This window comes from Ptiloglossa arizonensis, chromosome 8 (assembly GCF_051014685.1).
Source record: "Ptiloglossa arizonensis isolate GNS036 chromosome 8, iyPtiAriz1_principal, whole genome shotgun sequence".
NCBI lineage: Eukaryota > Metazoa > Arthropoda > Insecta > Hymenoptera > Colletidae > Ptiloglossa > Ptiloglossa arizonensis.
Genome location: NC_135055.1, coordinates 6695323 through 6718744, shown reverse-complemented (window position 1 = coordinate 6718744; position 23422 = coordinate 6695323). Strand labels below are relative to the sequence as shown.

The 23422-nt window shown below is 33.0% G+C and overlaps 2 protein-coding genes across 3 annotated transcripts; one reads left to right on the top strand and one right to left on the bottom strand.

The window, feature by feature from the left end:
* The first annotated feature begins 627 nt into the window (after positions 1 to 627).
* On the top strand, positions 628 to 3173 carry Wap (DDB1 and CUL4 associated factor wap). Its single transcript, XM_076318017.1, has 4 exons — positions 628 to 811; positions 1067 to 1339; positions 1475 to 2027; positions 2110 to 3173. The coding sequence occupies exons 2-4, from the start codon at positions 1087 to 1089 to the stop codon at positions 2342 to 2344; spliced, it is 1041 nt and encodes a 346-aa protein (XP_076174132.1). The 5' UTR covers positions 628 to 811; positions 1067 to 1086; the 3' UTR covers positions 2345 to 3173.
* Positions 3174 to 3911: 738 nt separating this feature from the next.
* Positions 3912 to 21993, bottom strand: LOC143149964 (transmembrane protein 205). Of its 2 annotated transcripts, XM_076317882.1 has the most exons (5): positions 21832 to 21993; positions 19924 to 20026; positions 5530 to 5723; positions 5250 to 5413; positions 3912 to 5163 (listed from the first exon to the last, which is right to left on the bottom strand). In XM_076317882.1, the coding sequence occupies exons 3-5, from the start codon at positions 5684 to 5686 to the stop codon at positions 4876 to 4878; spliced, it is 609 nt and encodes a 202-aa protein (XP_076173997.1). In that variant the 5' UTR covers positions 5687 to 5723; positions 19924 to 20026; positions 21832 to 21993; the 3' UTR covers positions 3912 to 4875. The 2 variants fall into 2 exon arrangements, with proteins under 2 accessions (XP_076173997.1, XP_076173996.1); XM_076317881.1 differs by lacking the exon at positions 21832 to 21993 and having other exon boundaries at positions 19924 to 20383.
* Positions 21994 to 23422: the final 1429 nt, after the last annotated feature.

The following is a 23422-nucleotide window of genomic DNA, read 5'->3' as shown; positions in this document are numbered from 1 at the left end:
GGAAAGTTTGCTGTGAAAAGTTACTTGACTATTTAAATGCCACAATTCACCTATTCGTCAGCTGATTCAGTTACTATGTAATATAACTGATATTGGACACGCCCATTCACTTTCAACCAATAACATATGTATATTTATATGCAGCAATGTCATGTTATATATTTTCCAATGTTTAATCATTTTTATGCTTGTATAAAATTCTTTTACATAATGAGCAATTTTATTATCAAAACAGTTTTTAATCAATTATGTAGTTAAAACTTTTAGTTTATTTAAGGATTAAGATGTTTTGTTTAATGATTATATACATTTATTTATATATAGCAACACATGCTTCTTATATTTTAATTTGTTGTAAACGAATTTATACTTGTTAATAAGTTATAAAATTAATCAGAAATTAAAAATTTATACTGTATAAATATCAATTTATGAAACGTTTCAATGCAAATAATTGTAAACTTTGTTCGTGTTATATTGATATTATTCTATACATTAAAAAACAATACATTGTAATTACAAAAATTAATTTACTATTGTAATTAATATGGAAAATCTCAGATAAAAAGTATTGTGACAGCAATAAGATGTCAAATTTAAAAGAGCGCCATTTTATGTTATCGCGACAGATTTGGTTAATTGTATGCCTTTATGAAACTCGCTAATTCAAATATTAACTTCTTTTAGTTAGTATTTACACACCTAAAGTATTCTTCTCAGTAAAATGTTTACCACGAAAGAGTAAATTTGTACAAATTACGGATAAATTGTGTTCAAAAACAGTTTAGTTTTAAACGCCTTGGATTTTGAGGTTAGTATTGAAATCGAAGTGTTTTCTCTGTTTCTTTATTATTATGGTATTAAATGAAAAGTAGTGTTATGTTTATGTCACAAGTAACATATTACAAAAGAATTTAATTATTTGTTTATATCACAATAGCTTTAATAGTTATATTAGAATGTAAACATAAACATTAGAATCTCTTAGTTATAATTTTGTGTCTTTTGATCATACGATCATAATATAAATATTGCGTAATATGTATTTAGTATGAATTATTTTTAGTGGAAAAAACGAACAGCAGTATGGCTCTACATAGTGTACCTCCAAAAAGGAAAGAAATTTATAAATATGAGGCACCATGGCCTGTTTACAGTATGAACTGGTCTGTTCGTCCTGATAAGCGATTTCGTTTGGCTCTTGGTAGTTTTGTGGAAGAATATAACAATAAAGTACAAATAGTTTCACTTGATGAAGAAACTTCTGAATTTAGTGCCAAAAGTACTTTTGATCATCCTTATCCAACAACAAAGATTATGTGGATACCAGATAGTAAAGGTATTATTTTAATGTTTCATTACTTTTTCAACACATTGTTTAAAAATTTGAATTGAATCATTTAAAGAAGTGTTACTGGAGAATTGTATTATTCTTTAATGTTCAAAGTTAATCTGTGCTTTAAATTTTTGTTAGGTTTATTTCCCGATCTCTTGGCTACATCTGGAGATTATTTACGAGTTTGGCGAGCTTCTGAACCAGAAACTCGTTTAGAGTGTGTTTTAAATAATAACAAAAATTCAGACTTTTGTGCTCCTCTTACATCTTTTGATTGGAATGAAATCGATCCAAATTTAATTGGTACTTCAAGTATAGACACAACATGTACTATTTGGGGATTGGAAACAGGACAAGTCTTGGGTAGAGTTAATATGGTCACAGGACATGTGAAGACACAGTTAATTGCTCATGACAAAGAAGTATATGATATAGCGTTTAGTCGTGCTGGCGGTGGTCGCGATATGTTTGCCTCTGTTGGTGCAGATGGTTCTGTAAGAATGTTCGACTTACGGCATTTAGAACACTCAACGATAATCTACGAGGATCCACAGCATACACCGTTGTTGAGACTCGCGTGGAACAAACAAGATCCCAATTATCTTGCGACAGTAGCAATGGATGCCTGTGAAGTAATAATTTTAGACGTACGGGTCCCGTGTACACCAGTCGCAAGGTTAAATAATCACAGGTACACGATACGTTTAATTTCCTTAGAACTTTCTTATACTTTATATTAAAGTTGCTTTTTCAATTTTTGTCCTACTTTTCAGAGCAAGTGTTAATGGCATTGCTTGGGCGCCACATTCATCTTGTCATATTTGTACAGCAGGAGATGACCATCAAGCATTAATTTGGGATATACAACAGATGCCAAGAGCTATTGAGGACCCAATCCTTGCTTATACGGCTGCAGAAGGAGAAGTAAATCAAATTCAGTGGGGTGCTACACAGCCTGACTGGATTGCAATTTGTTATAATAAAGCTGCAGAAATTCTCAGAGTATAAAAAAAGTATTTTATGTTAGGTTTTTATCTTTTCATATGTAACAAAATTTTTTTGCAAATTGTTATTTACAGTCATTGGATCATATCATTTCATTTCAATATTTGTATGAATTTATGCTTCTATCATACGTTTTATCACTTTTTTTGTACCTGTAAAATAGACATGTACAAATGCTAGTTATTTTTTAAAATATTGAAAATTCAGTAGGGAGAATGCCTGACAGGTATAAGTCTATTACAGTACAGTACACAAGAATCTTGTAATCAAAGAATTATAGAGTTTAAGAAACTTTTTATAAATTTTGATTATTTTGAGAGCAATGATTTGATACGGTTCTATCAGTTTTATGAGTCACAATTATTAAAATGCATAAGGCTGGACCGATCTAAAAATATCAAGTATATGTACATGTTAACTTAACAATAATGCAATGTGTTATCATTGTGCCACTGATATTTATGTATGTATTTAACGTCCTCAGGATTATCAAGCAAATGTACACGTGATGGAGTGAAATGATGCAAATATAAAAAAGCTCATTGAACGATAGTTAAAGATTAAATAGTAGTATAAAATTTGTATAAGATTTCGTACATCTTCAATAATCAATAGATGAATATCATTGCATTCTGGAGATACACGATATATAGAGACTGACGAATCACATGTATATTTATAATATTGTAAATGATCGTAATTGATGTATTTTATTTTGTAACTGTATATTCACGATTATTAATTATATTTAGAAAATCGTAAATTGATCTACTTCTTATAGGGATCTTAAAATACTCGGCAAAATTCGAACAAGCATTTTTCACAAAACAGAACAAAATGAAATATATCGATTACGTTGTACCATTGTATATATGTTTATATTTACATATTTACTTGATTTTATAGAAAATAATAGAATATAATATTAGGTTTTCCATACTCTCCAGTTTCATTCAAAATATATACAAAAATTATTATTATATTATAGTACGTGTGTGTATTCATAATATAATAAGAGAGAAAGAAAACGTTAAACTCTTTTATTACAATGACAAAAGTTATAGTGGTAGTATTGGTGATACTAGAATTAGTAATGAAACAACTTATGTGATAATATGATTACATACTTACGAGTTTTCAAAATCCTTAAGATGTAAGATTATGTCATGAAATTGTAATTAAAAGTAGTTTTTTTATACGTAAATTATTTAAATTAATACGAAGAAAATTGAAATGTACTAATAATACATGAATTCATTAAGAATCATATCTTCCATAGTTAACACAATAACATGATAGGATTCATAATTGACACACTTCAAATCTTTAAAAAAAAAAGGAGAATTTATATTGCTATTCGATGTATCTTATAATTTACAGTTATGTAATGAGCGAGATGCATTATTTACAATAATGAAATGCGAGTACATGAGTCAGAATATTAACCAATTAATCCATTAATTTTTCGGCATTAATCTCGTGTTTGTTTTTAATAAAATATCTGACGACTTCACACAGCTGTAAGATCATACTATTATGTACTACCGCTAGTTTAATAAATATGATTAACTCTGATACAGAGTAAGCTCTTTATTACCTATCAGTATAGTCAGTGATTTCGCATTCTTATTTTTCCGAATGTTCTAATTTATCAATTTTACGATTTAATATCAATAAATATTTACATGTCGTTACGTCAAATACATTTTTTAAGTATTGTTAATAGTAATTTACAATAAACTTTGGCAAGAATTAGTGTCTCAAAACCTCTTAAAGTAATTGTTTAAATTTTGTGTACAACGTTTGTTTAAACAATAAAGACTAAACACACGATCTTTCACTCTAAATCACTGATTTTATGATTCGTTCATTCCTTAAAAAAAAAATTTCTTTTTAATTTTGTTCTGATGCATGCGCACAATCTACAAACACGTGCATTACACATTTTTAGAAAAATAATAAAGTGTAATAAACAATAAAATATCAATGATGAATTATATAGATCATTACAAGAATTGACGTAGAAATATAAATTATGTTTACTGTCGTTTTTCGAACTTTTATTATAATTAATGCATCGCGTTAATAATAAATTAAGAAGTCATGTGTTTCATATTCATTAAATGCTCCCTAACGTTTATGATTAAAATTTCCACGATAAGAACGTGGCTAAATTATACTGAATACTCGATCTACAAAATTATAGATCAAGCGCAGTTTCTGACTTTAAAATTTTCGCTCACTATTTAGAACATTGGAAAAATTCAAAACACATTTTGGTGCACATTGATATTTGCCAACTTAATTTTATGACTCATTGATTTCCTTTTATGAGAATATGTCAGATATTTTCATTAAAAATATCTGATGTTCGCGAAAATTAAAGTCATACGAGCATTTTTCCTGTACTCAGAATCAGATAGTAAAGATTGGTTAGTGTTTCCCATTAAGACATTGTTCAAATAGTATTTACTATTTGAAGAATTCTGAGTGCCTGCATATGTTCAACAAAATTCATGAAAGTTCTGATTTTTTTAAAGAACGCACAATTTGCTGGCTATATAATGGAGATGCAAAACTGTACATCCCATGGTTAGCATGTTTCCCATCGCGATGTAGACGTGTACGCGTCGAAAGGCGTGATGGATATTCAAGTAGTGGGGGCAATGTTTCAACGGGCCAGGATTATGTCGACCGATTTCATTTCCGACTCCAGCGGCACGTTCCAAACTATTCTTTTGTACTATAAGTTGCAGAAGGGGTGGTGTCAAATAGAGCCGTATTAATAGCTCTAGAAAAAAAGCACCAGACATCGCACATACCTGAAAATATTGTTTTTATTTTGATTATCATGTACAATTATTTTCTGTTAATTCCTTAATTTTATGGAATTTAATATTCAACAAACCTGAATGGCAATTTCAGCATCCCATGTATGTGCTGGATGATGTTTAACAAAAATAAGAAGAGTAGTGAGGCTGAGACATGCATTGATGGTAAAGTATCTGGGAAACAGAATGCGTTGCACTTCACCAAATATATGCCTTGGTAATGCAAAATATAAAGAGAGACCTGTAACAACAACAATTCAAACAGTGAGGAAAGAAGCATACTTATTATAAATTATACCATAAAACTCCATAGAAAGTAAAGATTCATCTATATTCTTCTTTGTCTATATGACTAACCTGAAACAAAAGTCATCCAGATTTGAGCACCAAGATGCATCACAAAGGAAGCCAAATAAATGAAGGAAGCTGTTCTTGAGTGAGGATGTCCAGCAACTTGTACTTTATCTTTGATTGGGACAAGAGCTGATGTCACACATAAGACTGCTGCGATCATTATTACATGAGCCGGTTGTGTTGTATGAAACAAAATTCTACAAAAGAAAAAAGATGTTACATTAATATTATAATACTTAAATGAAAGTACTTGAAATATATTATTCTGTAGAAACAAATTTAGTCTACAATTTTGTTAGATGAATGTTTGTAATGTTGGTTAATTTTAAGAGAATTTCATAGTAAGTAATGCATAATATTCCATAACTTTGTTTTCTTTTTTAATTTATTGTTGATTTATAAATAAATTAATCTTTTTTCATATAAACAACTTATTACTTATTGATTTTAACTTTTTTTTTCTCAAATTTAAGAACCAATTATTTAATTGATATTTTGAATTACAGCATTTATTAAATTCAATATATCTGATATTTTCATGTTAACTAAAATCTTGAAATTCATTATAACATTCCTGTAAAATGTATCTTTGGATAGAAACTCTTAAAGTATGAAACACAAAACTTATTTTAACGCTTTGTCCATTGACTAAACAGATTTGTACGAAGATCGAGCATGGCTCGACCAATTCATTATTCCCGAGTAAACGACTTATAATTTATCATAACAGGCTAACCATTAGCATCATTACAATCTTCCACGGAGCCATTCTATTAATTTGAATAGCTTCAGATATCATTAATTGCGATTGAAGCTACGAATATTTTACAAGTTGGTTACGTTAATAATTTAAAGATAAATCGATATTTTTTTTCTTTATTGGAAACGTAATATTAATACTAACGGAAATATAAATTTTTATCCGCGTATATCAATTTATTTTTTTTTTTTGTTACAAGAAACCAATTCTCCTTAAGTTTCAATAGAACAAATAAAACAATTGCAAGCAAATATTTCGATTCGTTTTCCAATGAAACGAGTGCATACGTGGTTAGAGTTTGTTAATTTTACCAAAATGAAAATTATTCGATCCACAGAAATACTGGGATTCATTTTCGAAAGAGACGATTTCTACACAAATATTTGTTCATGTTGAACGATAAAAAAAAAATTCATAATGGTTTTGTCGATTGAATCGAAAATTGCTCGGCATATGCATCAACCTCATAGATATATTTTACACGACTCGCGTGACTGCGCTGATTATCGAATCCGGTTCTCCGTTAACTTCGACTCACGAGATTCACGCGACATCATCGACTCGGGCGCCAGACGATGCGTTGTACGACTAGCCAATAACTGCCTCTGCTTAGTAAAAAACAAATCGAATACAAGTGGAACATCATATGCGAAAGAGGGCGATCTCAATTTTCTACACAATCTGAGATAAAAATATTCAACATTCTGAAGACAAAAATTACATAAAATTTGCCTCGATCATGTTTCACTGTTACTTGAAGCAAATGTAATAATACAAATAAGGGTAAACTGTATCCGTTGAGCGTTGTTTTTTATGCTAATTAACATTTTCCTTTTATTGTATAGATACGTTTCGATATTTTTAATAACGTAGACCAATGAATTTATTTACTAAGTATTTGATAATATAAATATTCGTTGAAATCATAGCATAAACATTTTTCCGTAAACCCGGTTATCGACAAAGTTTGATTTCCATAATTCGCCGAGTACGCGTGCACCGAACTAAACAAGAATAATACTTGGACACGAGATTCGATCAAGCGGTAGCAACTGAACAATGCAAAAATGTAGAAAACTTTGATAAAACGATATTGATTTTTAGATATAACAATTGGTAGACTTTATACGAAATACTGATTAAAAAGTTCTTTATTTGATATGCTCGCGAGCATCGTTCATAAGTCTACCGACGTGGGAAGAGTTTCGAACGAAGCAAATGATTTAGCTGTGTCGTAAACAATTTCCAAAATTTTCCTTTATATCGATCAATACGTACATCATCGACGATTAACTTATCGATCGCCGGTCGATTTTATAAAAATTACCCTGAAAGGCTACCTTCGATTTTCCTCACAATTCTTACCACAAAATAATATTTTAGATCAATACGTCTTTGTAAATACATACTTCGAAGCTCGGGGATTCTCAAAAATAAAAATTTAGACGCCAGTCGCGTACACGGTTCACGCGTGACGATCGAAGTGTTGAGAGTGTCGAGTATGTGTCGACAGAAATCAGATCTACAGTACTCTTCAAGTATATATACTTTACCACGATTGCTTTTCCTCGAAGAAACATATTCAGACGATGAATTTGCTAATTGCTCGTTACAAAGATAATGTCGTCGCGACTCAGAGTTCGCTGAGCTTCTCTGTGTGTCGCAATACAATGTAAAATATAAAAGTTGAAAATATATGGATCAAGTGATAAATCGAATTCCGTCGTCTGTGAAGCTGCGTGACGCGACAGACGGTACGAAAATATGTCACGAATTTATTGTCGGGCACTCCACATGAACATGAAAATATATTTACAGAGGGTTTGCTAATGCAAACACGGGGGCATTCAATATTTACCGTAGCACTGCCATATCGATGTAATCAATTCGCACGTAGCCGGTGGACTGGTTGCATCATTTCTCCGTTCATTACGAAAGTTCTACATGTGCGCGTAGATCATCGATGTATCCTATATATTTCGAAATCTAAGCCTTGTATTTCTGAATTATGTTAAATTCGATACGCGTCGATTCGGGACAATAAACCGCTCGATATAGAATATTGGGTTGCAAATTTTTCAAGCGCGACGCTTCGTTCGACGCCGTATACTAATTCGATCCGGTCTTCACTTCGGCAATTGGACTACCATTATGTGAAAAATACGCAATGCTGGACCCGTGAACGGTTCACCTTGTTTTTTAACATGAAAAGTGTGTTAATCGACGTACCATTAATATGTCTTAAAACCGAAGGAGAAAAACTTGCGAAACAAATGGGCAAAGATTGGAGAATTGAAATTGTACATTTACGTCGGATCGGTGAGGAATCTGCGTACGAGTTGACCTAAATGCAACATTGAACGACGAGTTCCTTGCGAGTTTAATGAACTATTCTACGAGGTGTAAAATATCCCAGTAAAGTTGCTTACGAAAATTACAACAATCTTTAACTATAATAGTCGTTTGAAATCAATAGCGGATTTAATGTTCTAATTTTGATTAGATTATTATTATTATTATTTTACCGTTTACACTTCACTTTATAACCAAGTTCTACCGAGAATTCTAAAGAGAATTTCACTGTTGATTTTTCTTGAATTTTTGAATCGTTTCTAGGGACTTTTGAGTTTCTGGTAACGGTCTAATAATTCCCATCGGTACTTTAAACGAGTAGTTAGCGAGTTTTTTTCCTTTTGTTTCCTGTCATTCAGTCAAGAGACTGTTTACTACCTCTTCCCTGAGATCCACTTTCTATTTTTATCCACTAATTCTTTTGTCAGGTGCAAGGTGTATGATGTTACAGTAGGAAGGAGGTCACGATTTATCCCAGTGACAGTAATATTTATGGAAAGTTTGTTCTGCGCGGAGCAATAAGCACGAACCGCCTACGATTATGTGGACACACGTGGTTCAATGTTTGCGTGCGAACAGACGTTTCATGTTTTATTGTACATTCGACAGAGACTTTCTTGGTTGGTGTACATTACGTCTAGCGGCGTTCAGTGGTCGTCTTCGAGGATGCTGTGGCGTTTTATCACGATTGTAAATAATACGTGTCTGTAAATCAGTCAAGTTTTTTGCACCGATTGTTTCTCCGTTAATCGAAGCTTTCTATTATAACTGTTTCGTTAACAATTGAACAAGTTTTTAATTATCGTTTTCTCAAGGAGAGAAAGATTCTTCAATAATCGAAGCTTTCTTTTATAATTGTTTCATCAATAATTGAATAAGTTTTTAATTATCGTTTCCTCGAGGAGAGGAAGATTCTTCAATATTTGTTTCTTCGTTAATCGAAGCTTTCTTTTATAATTGATCGATTCTTTAATTATCATTTCTTCAACGAGCAAAAGATTCTTCAATACTTGTTTCTTCGTTAATCGAAGCTCTCTTTCATAATTGTACCTTTAATAATCTATGTTTTCTTTTATAATTGTTTCATTAAGAATTGAACAATTTTTTAATTATCGTTTCTTCAACGAGAGGAAGATTCTTCAATAAATGAAGATTTCTTTCATAATTGTTCTGAAAATTATTTGCATTCCTTACTCGCTTTTTACAATAACTTATTAGTACCTAATTTAACCTAATTCTATTCTCTTCTTCGACCCCAGCGCCTCCTATTGAAGAATATTTCAGGATACGTTATTTAATCAATTCCCTTTATGTAATCTTACTAATAAGTTTGCACGTTCTTATTTTTATTGGTGAGAACAATAGGCGTTGAATATATTTCTTACGAGATCTATGGCTCTACTGTGGTCTCTGTTCAGGATTTATTAACCGGCTATAAATTCAAGTATAATTTACATAAACAGTCTGTTACAGTAATGGTCCATCTTCTGCGTTTATTGGAGGGGTCCACAATAGGATCGAAATGTTCATTCGGCGAACACAATTATGCGCACACGATGCTTTTTTGCTCCCACTGGCCAAAGCACACACACATGTTTCGTGGGATGCTTGAAATTCTGTATTTTTCACAAGCCCTGTCTTTGTTTCTGCCGAGCTCAGGCCGGTTCGGGTATAACGTAAAAATGAAACGATTCGAATGCGAGTCGAGCAATGTAAGAACAAGAGATGCATAACTTATGGAATCAACGGTGACGAGCAAAATTTTAATCGCACAAAAGACAACGACCTAGTCGTCGGACGGTTAAATTCCTACGTCGTTCGTTGTGGAATATTTTATTCCATAATTCAAATTCTAATTTTTATTTGACAAGCAACAGTTTATCTTTTATCTAGATACAAATTTTAACAGTCTTTGGAAAATAATCGATAAAGAAATAATCTAAAAAGGAAGTCGTACGAATTAGATAACGGCAGGTGTCTCGTACAGCGAATAACGTGTACCGTGTGCCCTTGTACAGCATGCTAAGATTATTCTACGCATTTTTCCTCGCGCGCAAGGTTCTTGACCGAACACCACTCGTGCTGTATATAAAAGACATTTCGGAGAATTTCAGAACAGGATTATGCACTGTGTCCCGTACGTGTACTTATGTGAAAGTTACGTGTGTTCACGTACAATTGGTTCGGTAAATCGACTTGCACTTGGAGATTTGTTTCTTCGTAGAAAAGAATAAAACGAAGAAAGAATCGATTAACAAGACGGAGAATCCGATAGGAGTGGTCGTAGTAAAATCAAAGCTTCAAGAATTTAAAACTTCAAATATTCGAACAATATTATACTTCACGTATAATAAATATTGTCCACGTGCCTTATTAAAAATGATCGATTAGGATTTGAGGTTTCTTTTATCAATGATACAGAACGATATTGGAAAACTTGAAATTAATTAACTCACCAAAATTTGCTTACCGATAAATTTCGAAAATCGTTATCTTTTCCAATTGCATTGTACTGTACACGAGTACCTCTACAACAACTCGAATCAGAGATTGTTTTCGGTACTACCGAAGAGGAGTTTATTTATTCACGATTTGTCTAATTGATTTTTAAAAATTAATCTTTCGCGCAGGAAAATACAAGTTACCACCCAAGATCTACGTAACTCTTCGAGAACGTTCTGTTTAAGATAAGATTCGAATCTTGCGTCGTGTATTCGAAGCAATTCTGGCTCGAGCTCCGTCGCTAGATGCATGGATGAAAGTACAAGAGGAAGCGTACGATCGTAATTCGACCACTTTGAAACACCCGGGTGGTTACTATAAGGTACAATTGAACACACTGTGTATCTTGTTGAGCGCGTGAAGACGTACGTCGATGAAATCATACTTTACGACGAGCAACGAATCATTCAATTGCCATGAAATTTCGACCCGATGTTTCGTGTTTTCCGAACGTCTTTCATCGTTGTTGCTTCGATAACCACCACGTGACCTTACCAGCCAGCAGTTATCGGCCACCCTCACATATACGTGACTTAGGTCACCTTTCATTCGAGTTGCCAAGATTGCTTGGAGGGCGACAACTCTTCTATTGTACGAGCATTTTTCGAAATACTTTTTCGTTAATCAACGAAAATTGGTTACGGGTCAACGACAATTTCCGATTCAAATAAATTTACAATTTTAAAATCAAAAGAGAATCTACTTAATTCCGTATAAGGACAAACATGTGCAATAATATCATTGGAGTATTTATGAAATACTCAATTTATAAAGTTCTCGCAATAATTAAAGTAAATTAAAATCAACAACCTTTTTCTAATCTCATTTCGTTCGTTCTTTTCAAGCTTTATTCCCGTGTAAAGATTTCGAATAATTTGAACGAGAATTGAAGACAATTTCTCCATCCTCAGAGGTGCAACGTTGGTAAAGTATAAAAGTGCCAGGACACTGATAACAACGATACGTAAATGAAACCGTAGAGGCAGCACTAATAAGAGTCGCCTGCGATAAGTAATGCTATCCCAGGCGTTTCGTGATTACATCAATCATTCTGGATCATTGCACAGTCAGCGTCAACTCTCTCACATCAATTATTTACAAACTCGATTCACGATCTGGCAAACATATTTGTATCTTCATTTTGCACAACATTGTTATTTCAATTAACCGTAGTTACGGATTTATGCGAATCCTAACAACATTCAATATTTCAAAATTAATAGAAATTAACTTATTTCTTCGTCCTAAAAATTTTAATAAACAAGAGAATTATTTTCTTAATTATTTGAGAAAATTTCATTTTTCTCTTCGAAACGACTTGAGAAATATTTGTTACAGTCCAATTAAAAAAAAAGAAAAGAAAAACATTCAGAGCGTAAAAATGATCCAGAGTCGAAATTCTCGTCTTCCTGTTAGCTTTCACAGACTACATTTAATTATTTAGTTCTATACATACGGATAAAATACATATCACCCTCGTATTGACCCCTTCAACCTTGTCGTTCGTTAAAATTAATTCTAGTTTGCTGCCATTGGGCACGTTCGCGACTTCCTCGGTCCACAAGCGAAGAAGAATTTAGTACTGGTTTACTTTTAACCCAGTAACCTCTGATCGATAAGGATACTTACGTCTTTAATTTATTGAAAAAAGAATAAATAATATTATGTACAATTGTTTGTGCAAAATAAAGACGTTAAACGTATCAATATTTGAAGTTTTATTCGTTCCATTTTATCTCAGATTCCTCGCTATACGATCATTTACCGATATGCGGAATTTCGACTTGGGATGACCGTAATGAAACCGTTGGGTGGCACAACCATGCGTTAAAATTCTCGTCATGGATCTACGTCTAGACGCGGGATTAACATAAATTTCTTCCGCTAGGAAGGAAACGGACGAGTGTCGTAATTGCATCCAATAATTTTCCCAGTTCCAGGGGGGTCCATTCCTAAAGGGGAACCGGGTCGGTATCCCGAGCACACGGTCGTAATATGACTCGCGTGAATGTACAAGCGTTTCTGCCCACTCGTTATGTCCACTCGGGTTCTAAAGCATAAGCCTGCGAGATATACAATACGCCGGGCATTATGCGCCAGTTATCAAGAGTCACCGGGAAACGTGCAAGATGGCACGCACACACCACCTTGCAATTGACATCCTGATTTCAGCGCTTACCAAACAATGCTTTTGCTTTGCACGCTCAAAGTAAAATTGAAGGCGTTCGATGGTGCAGTCGAACCGAATCTTTGCGTCCAATCGAAACAAGTATCCATTCGAGTACTGAAGTATTTGAATACTCGACCCATCGAGTGGATTCAATCTAACAGAGTAAATCTAACAGAGTATCCGATTGTTTGAGTATTCGAAGAATCGTGTTAACGCGCCATTAACGTTAGAACCACCGATAGATTCTAGTATATTAAGGTATTCCTCAAATGTATTTCAGGGAAATCAATGATCGAGAAAAAAGAGGAACTTATGAAATTGATTATATTTATAGAATAAAAAAAGTTATAAGGTATTTTGAAAATATGCTATGGAATTTAAAGTAAATTTCTTTGTAAAAGCATCTGAAGCCAGTCATTTTGACTGGTTGGTAAATCTAGTGTTAAACCGAGCAGAGTAGGGTAAATGTGCCAGTAGTCGGCCTTTAGCCAGTAATCAGCCTCTTTTAAAATAAATGTCTGATAATTAAGAAGTAACGACAAAATCGCATAAAATGAAATATATTAGTGGTTGACCTATACCTCTACTTTCTGTATATACAGTTTCATGTCCCTAATGATAATACTGTGAACTACAAAAATTCTTGTTCCGACAGCGATTGGCTAACTGATATCACATGGCGAAATTTTAACGAATTTAGTAACTGAAGTAGAAATCTAAAATAATGACATATAAAATAATAAAGATATATAAAATGTTTAAAAAGTAATTTAGTAACGATAATCACATATAGATTGAATTTTCATGATCACATAAGTGGCCAACTACTAGTATATTTACCCTACTCGAGTATTCTCAGGTAGTGAACAAACGTATTATAAAATCGAACCGAGTACTCAGTTAGTATATAAGTAAACTAAAATTCGCTTTACCGACCCAGCTCGAGTACTCGAGAAAAATTCACTTGATTAAACTTAATTATTTGAGTACCCGATACTTGAATTTACTCAAATTCGTCGAGTATTCAACTGTTCGTCTATACGGTATTGAAATCAAATTCAATTCAAGTACCCGAAACGGGCCGAGTGATTTTCTGCGATCGACCTCAAACGAAAAGAAATTTACGCGTTTTTAATCGTTGCAACGAACTAAAGGTCGCGAAAGGTATAAACAATTCGTTGAACGCGGGCATTAATTATCCCAATGACATTATCATACTTTCTTTTCCTCATAAATACTGACGAATCTCGTTCGTGTACGATAACTCACCATCGAGAGATTAAAGTAATTTATTTTTCCTCATTACACCAGCTGCTGTAAAATTGACACACGTTCACGCGAATGGCACGTTCTTATTTTAGGGCAAAGCATTAGCGAGAAGGACGAGCGACTTTGACGCGCGCACGTTCGCTTTCAACCCCCCGTAAATTTGAGACATGCCTTTTGATCAAACGCCAGATATACTACTGGCCAGATGTTCGCCACGATTACCGCCATTAACATTCCCCAGCAACTACCTGCTACTTTTTGTGAAACAGGGCGCTTACCAGAAAAAAAAAGAAAAGGAAACGAAAGGAAAAGATATCGATTCCCAGGACTTCATGAATAATTTTCACGACTGGAATTTCCTACGCTTAAACAGCTGGGAATTCCCGCGATCCAGCTACGCAATTGAAAAGAAATTAAAACGCATTGAAGTGGAGAATGATGACCTCGTGTACCTTGTCTCGGACGAACAAATCGTAGCCTTTCGTCACGTTACATTCTGCTCAAAATAGAACACCGCCGACTGTATATTTTGGAAGTGCTGCATACTTGTATAAATTAAACAATTCGGGGCATTAAATGCGTAATATTCGCTGTTCAAAATAATTTGGCGAATTTAGGTTAATAACAGCGTGTATTTGTACCTCGACTTTATACCGAATATATCGATTTATTTTTTGCTCGATATATTGATTTCCTTCTTTTTCCCCCTTCTAACAATACATATTATTATTAACATTATCCGTTAAAACGAGCTAGGCACAATATTTTTGTATAAAATTTCCAAGGCACAAAGTATAGATTTGTACATTCCTGGAATTTCTTTCTTTGGAGAGCACGGTCGAAACGAAATCCATTGACTGCTCAAGGTCATTTAGTGTCGACCTTCGTTATACCGCTACGCAGTTTCACCATTTTATCTCTTGTCCCTTTGTTCCACCTCACCGTGGTACTTCGGAAACAGAGTGTGCAATGAAGTATATATAGTGGAGATAGTTCGTTCACTGTATCGTAGACACCAAAATATTATGATTTGCCAGTACTTTACTTGTAAATGAACTTATTATGACGAAAATAATAAATGTATTGTATTATTTATAGAATTATCCGACATTATCTTAATCTTTCCTAAAAAAAAAAGTGTCACGCAAAAATAACGTGAACGTCTTACATTAAGTAATCGATAGTACAACTGGTAATTGCGAGAATTGGGATTGATGAAAAACCCTCTGGTGCAGAATACGAGAACCACAGATCCATTCTTTGCATTCGAGATTACCCATAATTACAATACTTTGATCGTCAGTCAGTAAATTAATTTTAAAGTTATAAAAACTTGTATAATTGTATGCTTCGTTTGGATTATCGAAACGATGAAATGTCAGATTTTTGCCGTGTTCATCAAGGTTATGTAAATAGCGTTAAAGTGCTAATTTTCCGTGCTTTCACTTCAGCTAAGAACCGCTCATTTTTATCACAGTGTCACGATTAATCCACTATGACATGGCACTTTCAAAAACGTAATTCTCGGGCGGAATTGAGAAAGTTAACTGGCGACGAAACAACAGGCAGAATTAGGAAGCACAAGTAAGTTTTAAAAATCTCTGAACTAATTTTCGTGATTTTCAATATTCGAAGATGAGTGAATCAATCTTTGGTATTCCATAAAAAAAAAATAAAAATAAGATTGATCGTGCGATTATTCGTCCACCTGTCTTATTTCCTTGTCACGTGCAGGAAAATGTATTTTTGAGCTTGAAAACTGGCCAAAAATATTCGCGGCCTGTTTTCAGAATTTAAACGATCCTGAAAATACCTGCAAAACTCGTCCTAATTTGATTAACACATTGACTGCCACGTCACCCATATGTGATATAACTTTTTACCACGGAACTGAAGACATTGATCCTCAAGGTGAGATCATAAAGAAAGTAAATCTGAGTAGGATTCGTAAATTTGTACGATGTTACAAAATAAATATTATGATAAATTTTACACGTTACATAATTTCGATTATCAAAAAATGTAATTTTAAACTCATAAAATGTTCTTTAAAAAAAAAAAGAGACAACTGTAACGTGTGGGTATCTTTATCTGAATTTTTTGAGGCACTATCTTGTTATCAAACTTGCATTTCTTACGTAATTGTTACGATCTTTATTACCTTCATTTCGCGCGCGCGGCGAATGTGTGTCGGTATGTCATTTCGTTTGTCTTTCTTTCACGCATGCGCGGAACATGCATTCCAAGAAGCTGTCGCGCACGTGTCTAGAATAAACGTCACAAACGATTATCATTCAATGTGACTAATTTTAGTCACAAGTGAATGCACTTTAAAAGCTAAACGTGTTAAATTTATCAGTGATTCTATTTATAGTGCCTAAGGCAAAACATTTATGCTACATTTAAATTGCAATATGTATATTTAACTATGATGTCGCGACGAGAAATGCCAGCGATAGAAAGTTGAAAGTCTGAACTCACACCGATCAAATTTGTATACTTGAATACTTATCGGTTGAAAGTATACTTGTGTTATTTAAATGTTATTCTTTAATGATTATCGAATAAAATAATTTAAATTAAATTTTTAAGAAATATAAAGCAGTAAACAATTTAAAAACATTGATTTCTTTATACTGTTATTGTTATTTCAATTGTATTTTTATCTTTCTGCAGAGGTTCAAACGAAATGTTGCATTCTAAAGATAAATGCAAGTTAAAGTAATATACAGAAGGGTGATTGATCAGTAATCAATATTCATTCGCGTGCAGAAATAGATCAAAGCCAAACTTGGATCAATAAATACCAGGAATAGGAGATGAATGAGATGACTTGGGCTTGCCCAATGATTATTGAATATTTATCGAGCAAACACGATAGTGGGAAAGTTATGTCAGAAATCTTATTTGTTTCGTTTCTTTCTCACTCATTCCCCGAAAATGATTCAATTGTATTAATGTAAACATCGTGTGAAATCTTTTATAAGTGAAATATAAATGAGATACGTGTAAGTAGACATTTCCGCTTGATCGTATCTGCTCCTGGTACAAATTAAAATGCGTTCATTGACATACGAGTCAGTATCGTATAAAGTTGCCACCCCTTTCTTTAGTACTCACTTGTACACTAATTTTAGTCCTCCCTTTGGTTTCCGGGCTAGACTCGTTAGTCAATTTGAATAATTCTGGATAATATTCTTAAAATTATTTGCGAACTATTTATACGGTGATTATTAGATATATACACGTCAAATTATTTTCAAACCTACCATTTTACAAATTCAATTATATTACGTAGAAACTGTTGCCTGCGGACGAATTGCAGTAACTTCTCGAGCTTGTGCTATTCTCTATTATAATACCAATCTTATAATCTCCGGATACTGTAATTGGAAAAGGTGGCAACCCTAGTATCATGTAATGCTCGCTGCCATTCTTATTCAAGCGTGTAGTCACGTAGCATGTTGCGTGCCCTAATTTGCCTTTGTGTTCCGTTTCTTTTTCTATTGTTTTTTTTTTTTCGTTTCCATTATTACCAATGTAATAATAATATCAACCTAACCTTAAGTTTATCGATACAGTTATACGTACAGTTTTTGTACTTTAGTCAGTGTTTTCAAGAACGATGAAAACTATAGCTTTTACTCAATGCTGGATTCAGATACTGCTTTTTCTCTATTGCTTTACCGTTATGCGAAAAGATTGCAAAGGCAATAATAAAATCTACCTGAACCGCTCAATGTTGTACATTCCTTTCAACTTCTACCTGTTCTTTCACTTACACTTATACATTATTTTTAACTGTTTAAGAACTAATACTTGAGATTTGTATTTAAACGTAGAATATTGTTTTCTTCTCGATTCTTTTCCGAGCTATGGAATTAAAAACGAAAAATTGCAAATATAATATTAGGAAAATAGTATTGATGTGCTGAAATAAAAAAAAGCAAATCAAAGTAAAAATATTTAATACACCACTAACCGTATAATAAAATTTGGCAACTAAATTTTTATTGTTAACGTGTTCACAACATTATCGATTTATGACTTTAGCAAACACTTTATATTGGAAAAAAGGTAATCGAATGTTAATAAATTTCATGATAAAAACATCATTTAAAATTTGTATGTAACACGTTTCACACATGCAAAAACCGAGGTGCGTAGGGCACGCTTCGTAATATCGGTTGTTATCAGTGAAAAGGCGCTAGAATTTTGATCGATATCGGCAAAAAAGAGGAAGAATTAACACTATGATTATCTATCACGTGATAACGCTTAATAACGCACTAATTAAACTTCAATGATTTCTTTTCCGTTCACATGTGCATTTATTAGTTAGTTAATTTTTTATTAACGAACTTATTACTCAAGATTTTGGCGATGTATCTATGTACATCAGGATGATCGATAAAGAATTTTATCTCGGTACGTCTAGCACATTAACACTTCTCCGCACATACAGAACGCAATTTTAATTATCAACTGTCAAACATGATGTTTAATCCACATCAAAAGTCTCAAAACGAACAAACGATAACCGAATGTGATTTACAATTGCAATTTAATATTTTGCATTATCTGACATAATTCTGATTAAGTATTCAATTAAAAAGTAAAAATAAGATGATATGGAAATAATAAAATTACTCTTCAGATATACTTCTTGTACGTACTGTAATACGAATAAATGTTGTGCTCTCTTTTTATAAAAGTATTTTAGCTTGGAATATTTAACGAAAGAATGTTTAGAATACCAGATTAACGACTTGACAGAAGACTTCGAAATTCCAACATACATTCTGGTATTTTTAAAATTCTATCAACTGTTAGATAAAAGAATGAAATCATTTCATTTCAGTTAATAGAATAAGAAGAAAGTTTAAGCTACAGTTTACTCAAAATCCGTTTAAACAAGAAGTTTTTAACGTATAGTCTGAATAAAATTTAAGGTCACTCATAGGTTATGTTCACTTCGAATCCCTCAAAGTAATTTTTATTAAAAACGAAAAAAAATGATCTGTGTTTAATCAATTTATAGCCAAAAATAAAATGTTATCACATATATGTAGCTTAATCTGCGAACAAAACTTCGTGATAGGATAAAGAAAGGTCACTAAATACGGGCCATAATTTCTATCGCTTCGTGAATTAATTCCATTCGATTCTATTACATTTTGTTTTTACTGATGGAAATGATACTTTCTACCTTCGAATCTCGCAACAATTAACGGAACGAGACAAACAGAGAGAGAGAGAGAACATCCGTGATCAATCACGTTTCGTTTATCGAGTATAATCCCTATTTGAGATACATGCGGTTAAAGATGAAAAAGATACTCACTTGAAGAATTTTGTCTGCTGTATTGCCTCGTAATAGTTCGTTAATACTTTAAGAAGCGAGCTGTAGTTTATGGTGCTGGCCCTTAAGATGTCATCAGCCAATTCTGGAATAAAAACCTGGGTTTTCTGTTGCTCGATGATCTCCAACTCTTTGGCCACCAGGTCATCGTGCAATTTCATATACTTTTCTTTCGCTTTTTGTAACTTGTTCGACTGATGTGCCACAACCGGCTCGCTAGCTTCTATACCGACCACAGTACGTACACACATGGTGCTTCCCTTTGGTAATCGTCCGTGGAAATCGTGCGTGGCAAAGAAAATAAATTCCGTTTCAAAATACGCCAAATCGTATTCTAATGATTACGGACGGGAATTACGTTAATTTCGAAATGCTTTTGGAGACAATTTGGAAAACGCGACGCGAACAACCGCAATCACGAACTTGTACTGTCGCACAGTGCGCCGCTCCGTGGATGTAACCCCTTTTTATACCTCCCCACCATCGATCTACGATCGACCAATCACAGGATCCAGCGATCAAAAGGGTTTGTTATTCGGGAAACCCTAAATTTATGGGAGGATGAGTTCAATGATCCGTCAAGATGTTTCTTTAACATAGATTGCAAAATTGCGTGTATTTCAAAATAACGTATTAGTTACAGATTTGCACGTTATTTATTTAAACATAGATATTGCACGAAAGTAGCTTAATTTATATTTTATGCTCCGTTTTTAATTATATTTTTCAAGCTCAATTTCATATTTACTATAATATGATAAATATAGACCCTATTATCCTATTATAATAAGTTGATTACACAGCAATCGATTGCATTTAGAATTATGAAAATGGTTGTGAATCATGAGCAAATAAAATACTTTTCCCATTTCGTAACTAATTTAGTATATGTGACACGTTAAGAATGCGGCAAATGCTTCAAATGAATCGAAGGGTATTTCGCGATCCAACAGATTTCGACATTAGTTTGTTGTACATACGTAAAACGATAATATCGTTGGCATAGTGTGATTCATTTTTTCTTTCTTCAGGTGATTAAATCCTATTTAAAGGTCATTTCAATTAAATGTGTCGGAAAAGAAACAGAAAATGATCTGATTATAAATATCTCGTCAGTTGAACGCGAGAGGGGAGCAAATAACAATCAGATTATATGTAAATGCTGTTTATCGATGACATCTCGGTACATTGTACCATAGCCAAGATAGAGAAATCCTATATTCGTGATTGCACGCGAATGCGCAATAACGTTTTTAAAAGACAAGTCACTGTCCTTATGATATAATATCATCCACAATATCCAAAAGTGTTGTGATCCGACATTTGAACAATTAATATTAACAATATACGATCAAAAATATTATCAATTTGGTTGAAAAATTATTTCTATTGTAAATTAATCTCGTTCGTAATTTTTTCCTCCTTTGAATTGCGGAATTTATCCGTTCAACAAGATTCAAGACCTTGTCAATTTATGTTGACATCGTATAAAACGTATTTTTTTAAGGGTTATATTTTTTATGAATATTTCTAGTGATTTAATGCATTTGATTTCGTACTTATCGTTTCACGATTATCGATATTTCTTTGTCACTTGAGTTACCAGTTAAGTTTCTTTTTTTAAGTACGTAACTAGTTAAGAATATATAAATAACTGGAAGTCAAGGAACTACAAATTTTTAATTTTTAAAATGACGTAGCTGGGTTACTTTTTCTCATTCTCTCGTTCCGTGTGCAATTACAGAACTAATTTGGGATGATGCTCGAGAGAGAAAAAAATTGATGCATTATTCAAACGTAAAAGTTACAAGGAACAGACACAAGAAAAGAAAAGAAAATTGACGCGAACCGTAGTGGTTCATTATTCAGCAATTATTGTTTTTTACTTACTTGATTTTAAATGAAGGGGTACGACTGGCGCATAACATGTCGATGAAAGATATTCGTGCAATAGACGTGTTTTTAGGTTGGTCCTTTCATCAACTATTGTCCAGTGAAGACTTTTCAAACCGTCACGTTCACGAAAGCGTAATTTGACTTTGAAATCTGAGAATGATGCGCACGCTCCATTAGTAGAGAAAAAGTTACACCATATCGTGCGTCTCTTTCACAGAATAAAAATCATATTGACGGTCCTTGTCATTAATTGTGATCTTGTATATTTTACAGCTACACTTTTTTAAACAGAATATGTTACCAACGGGAACACAAGAAAAGTATACTAAAACATTTTGTACAGTGAAAATAAAATTTAAACGCCATCTGTTAGCCATTGTTCCAATTTGCAACTAAAACATGATAAGGTTCGTGTTCTTTAACGAGACTTGATTTATTAACGTTTTACCAAGAATGATTGCTAGATTTGAATTTAATTCTGATTTGTGTTAAAAATGTAATTTCGAGTAGATTCTTTAATTATTTTAAACGCTGTATTAATTACAATAACAGAGAAATTGACTTAAGAATTGCATATGTACGATTATACGCAAAGAAAAAAATAATAATTTGTACACATTGTGTAAGATTTTATTAGGTTTGCATGTGTATATGCATTCTACCACATCGCACGCACGCACACGCATGCACGCACGCACGCACGCACGCACGCACAATGTCGTTACCTGAGTTAAAAGTGGTTCGTTTTACGGATGGCTACGTGATTCCTTGGAACGATAGAAATTTCGACAGCTCCAACTTCGTAGAATTTTGTATACGTCTGTTGCTTTACTCACGTATCGATATTCTTACAACAGTAAATTCCATTCTCATATTATACCATTCATTTCATTTTTATGTTTCTTCTTTCTAAATATCCTATTCTTCTAACAAGGAATAAACAATTTTTCTAAATTTTCTATATTCTTTTATACAAAATATTTTCCCGTAGCTATTCTTCTGCAATAACTGTTTGCGTGAAAAATGTGATTCGCGGCAAGTTTTGGAATTAGGTGAAGGACTAAACCTTACACATATATACGAGAATCACGACGAGCACGTGAGAAACATAAATCAGATGTTTTATGTTAAATGATTTAATAAGCAACGCGACGAGAAGTCTTGGTTAATTATATGTTAATCTAAGTTTCCTTATAATATTAAGAATAAACGTTGTAATATTTATTATGAAACATACACATCGCATTCGTAAATTTATAAATGATATTCTACAGTTCTAAAAGAATGAATACAATATTCTAACTGTACGAACTAGTTTGGGCACGATTTGTATGGGCAGACAAAGGGTACAAAAACCAGTTCGTCGTCGTTGATTTTCAGATTCGATAAACCATTGTACAGTCCCTGTAAGAATATTGTCTTGACTAAAACAGAAAAAGTAGAGCATTATAAATCTGTATCGGACGACTTTATATTAATATAACTGTTATTTTTTCAATGAAAACTGTTAATAAATTGTATACTATTATAAAAGCTACACGCGATTAAAGGCTATCGACCGCGGAATATTTGGCAAAGTACCCAC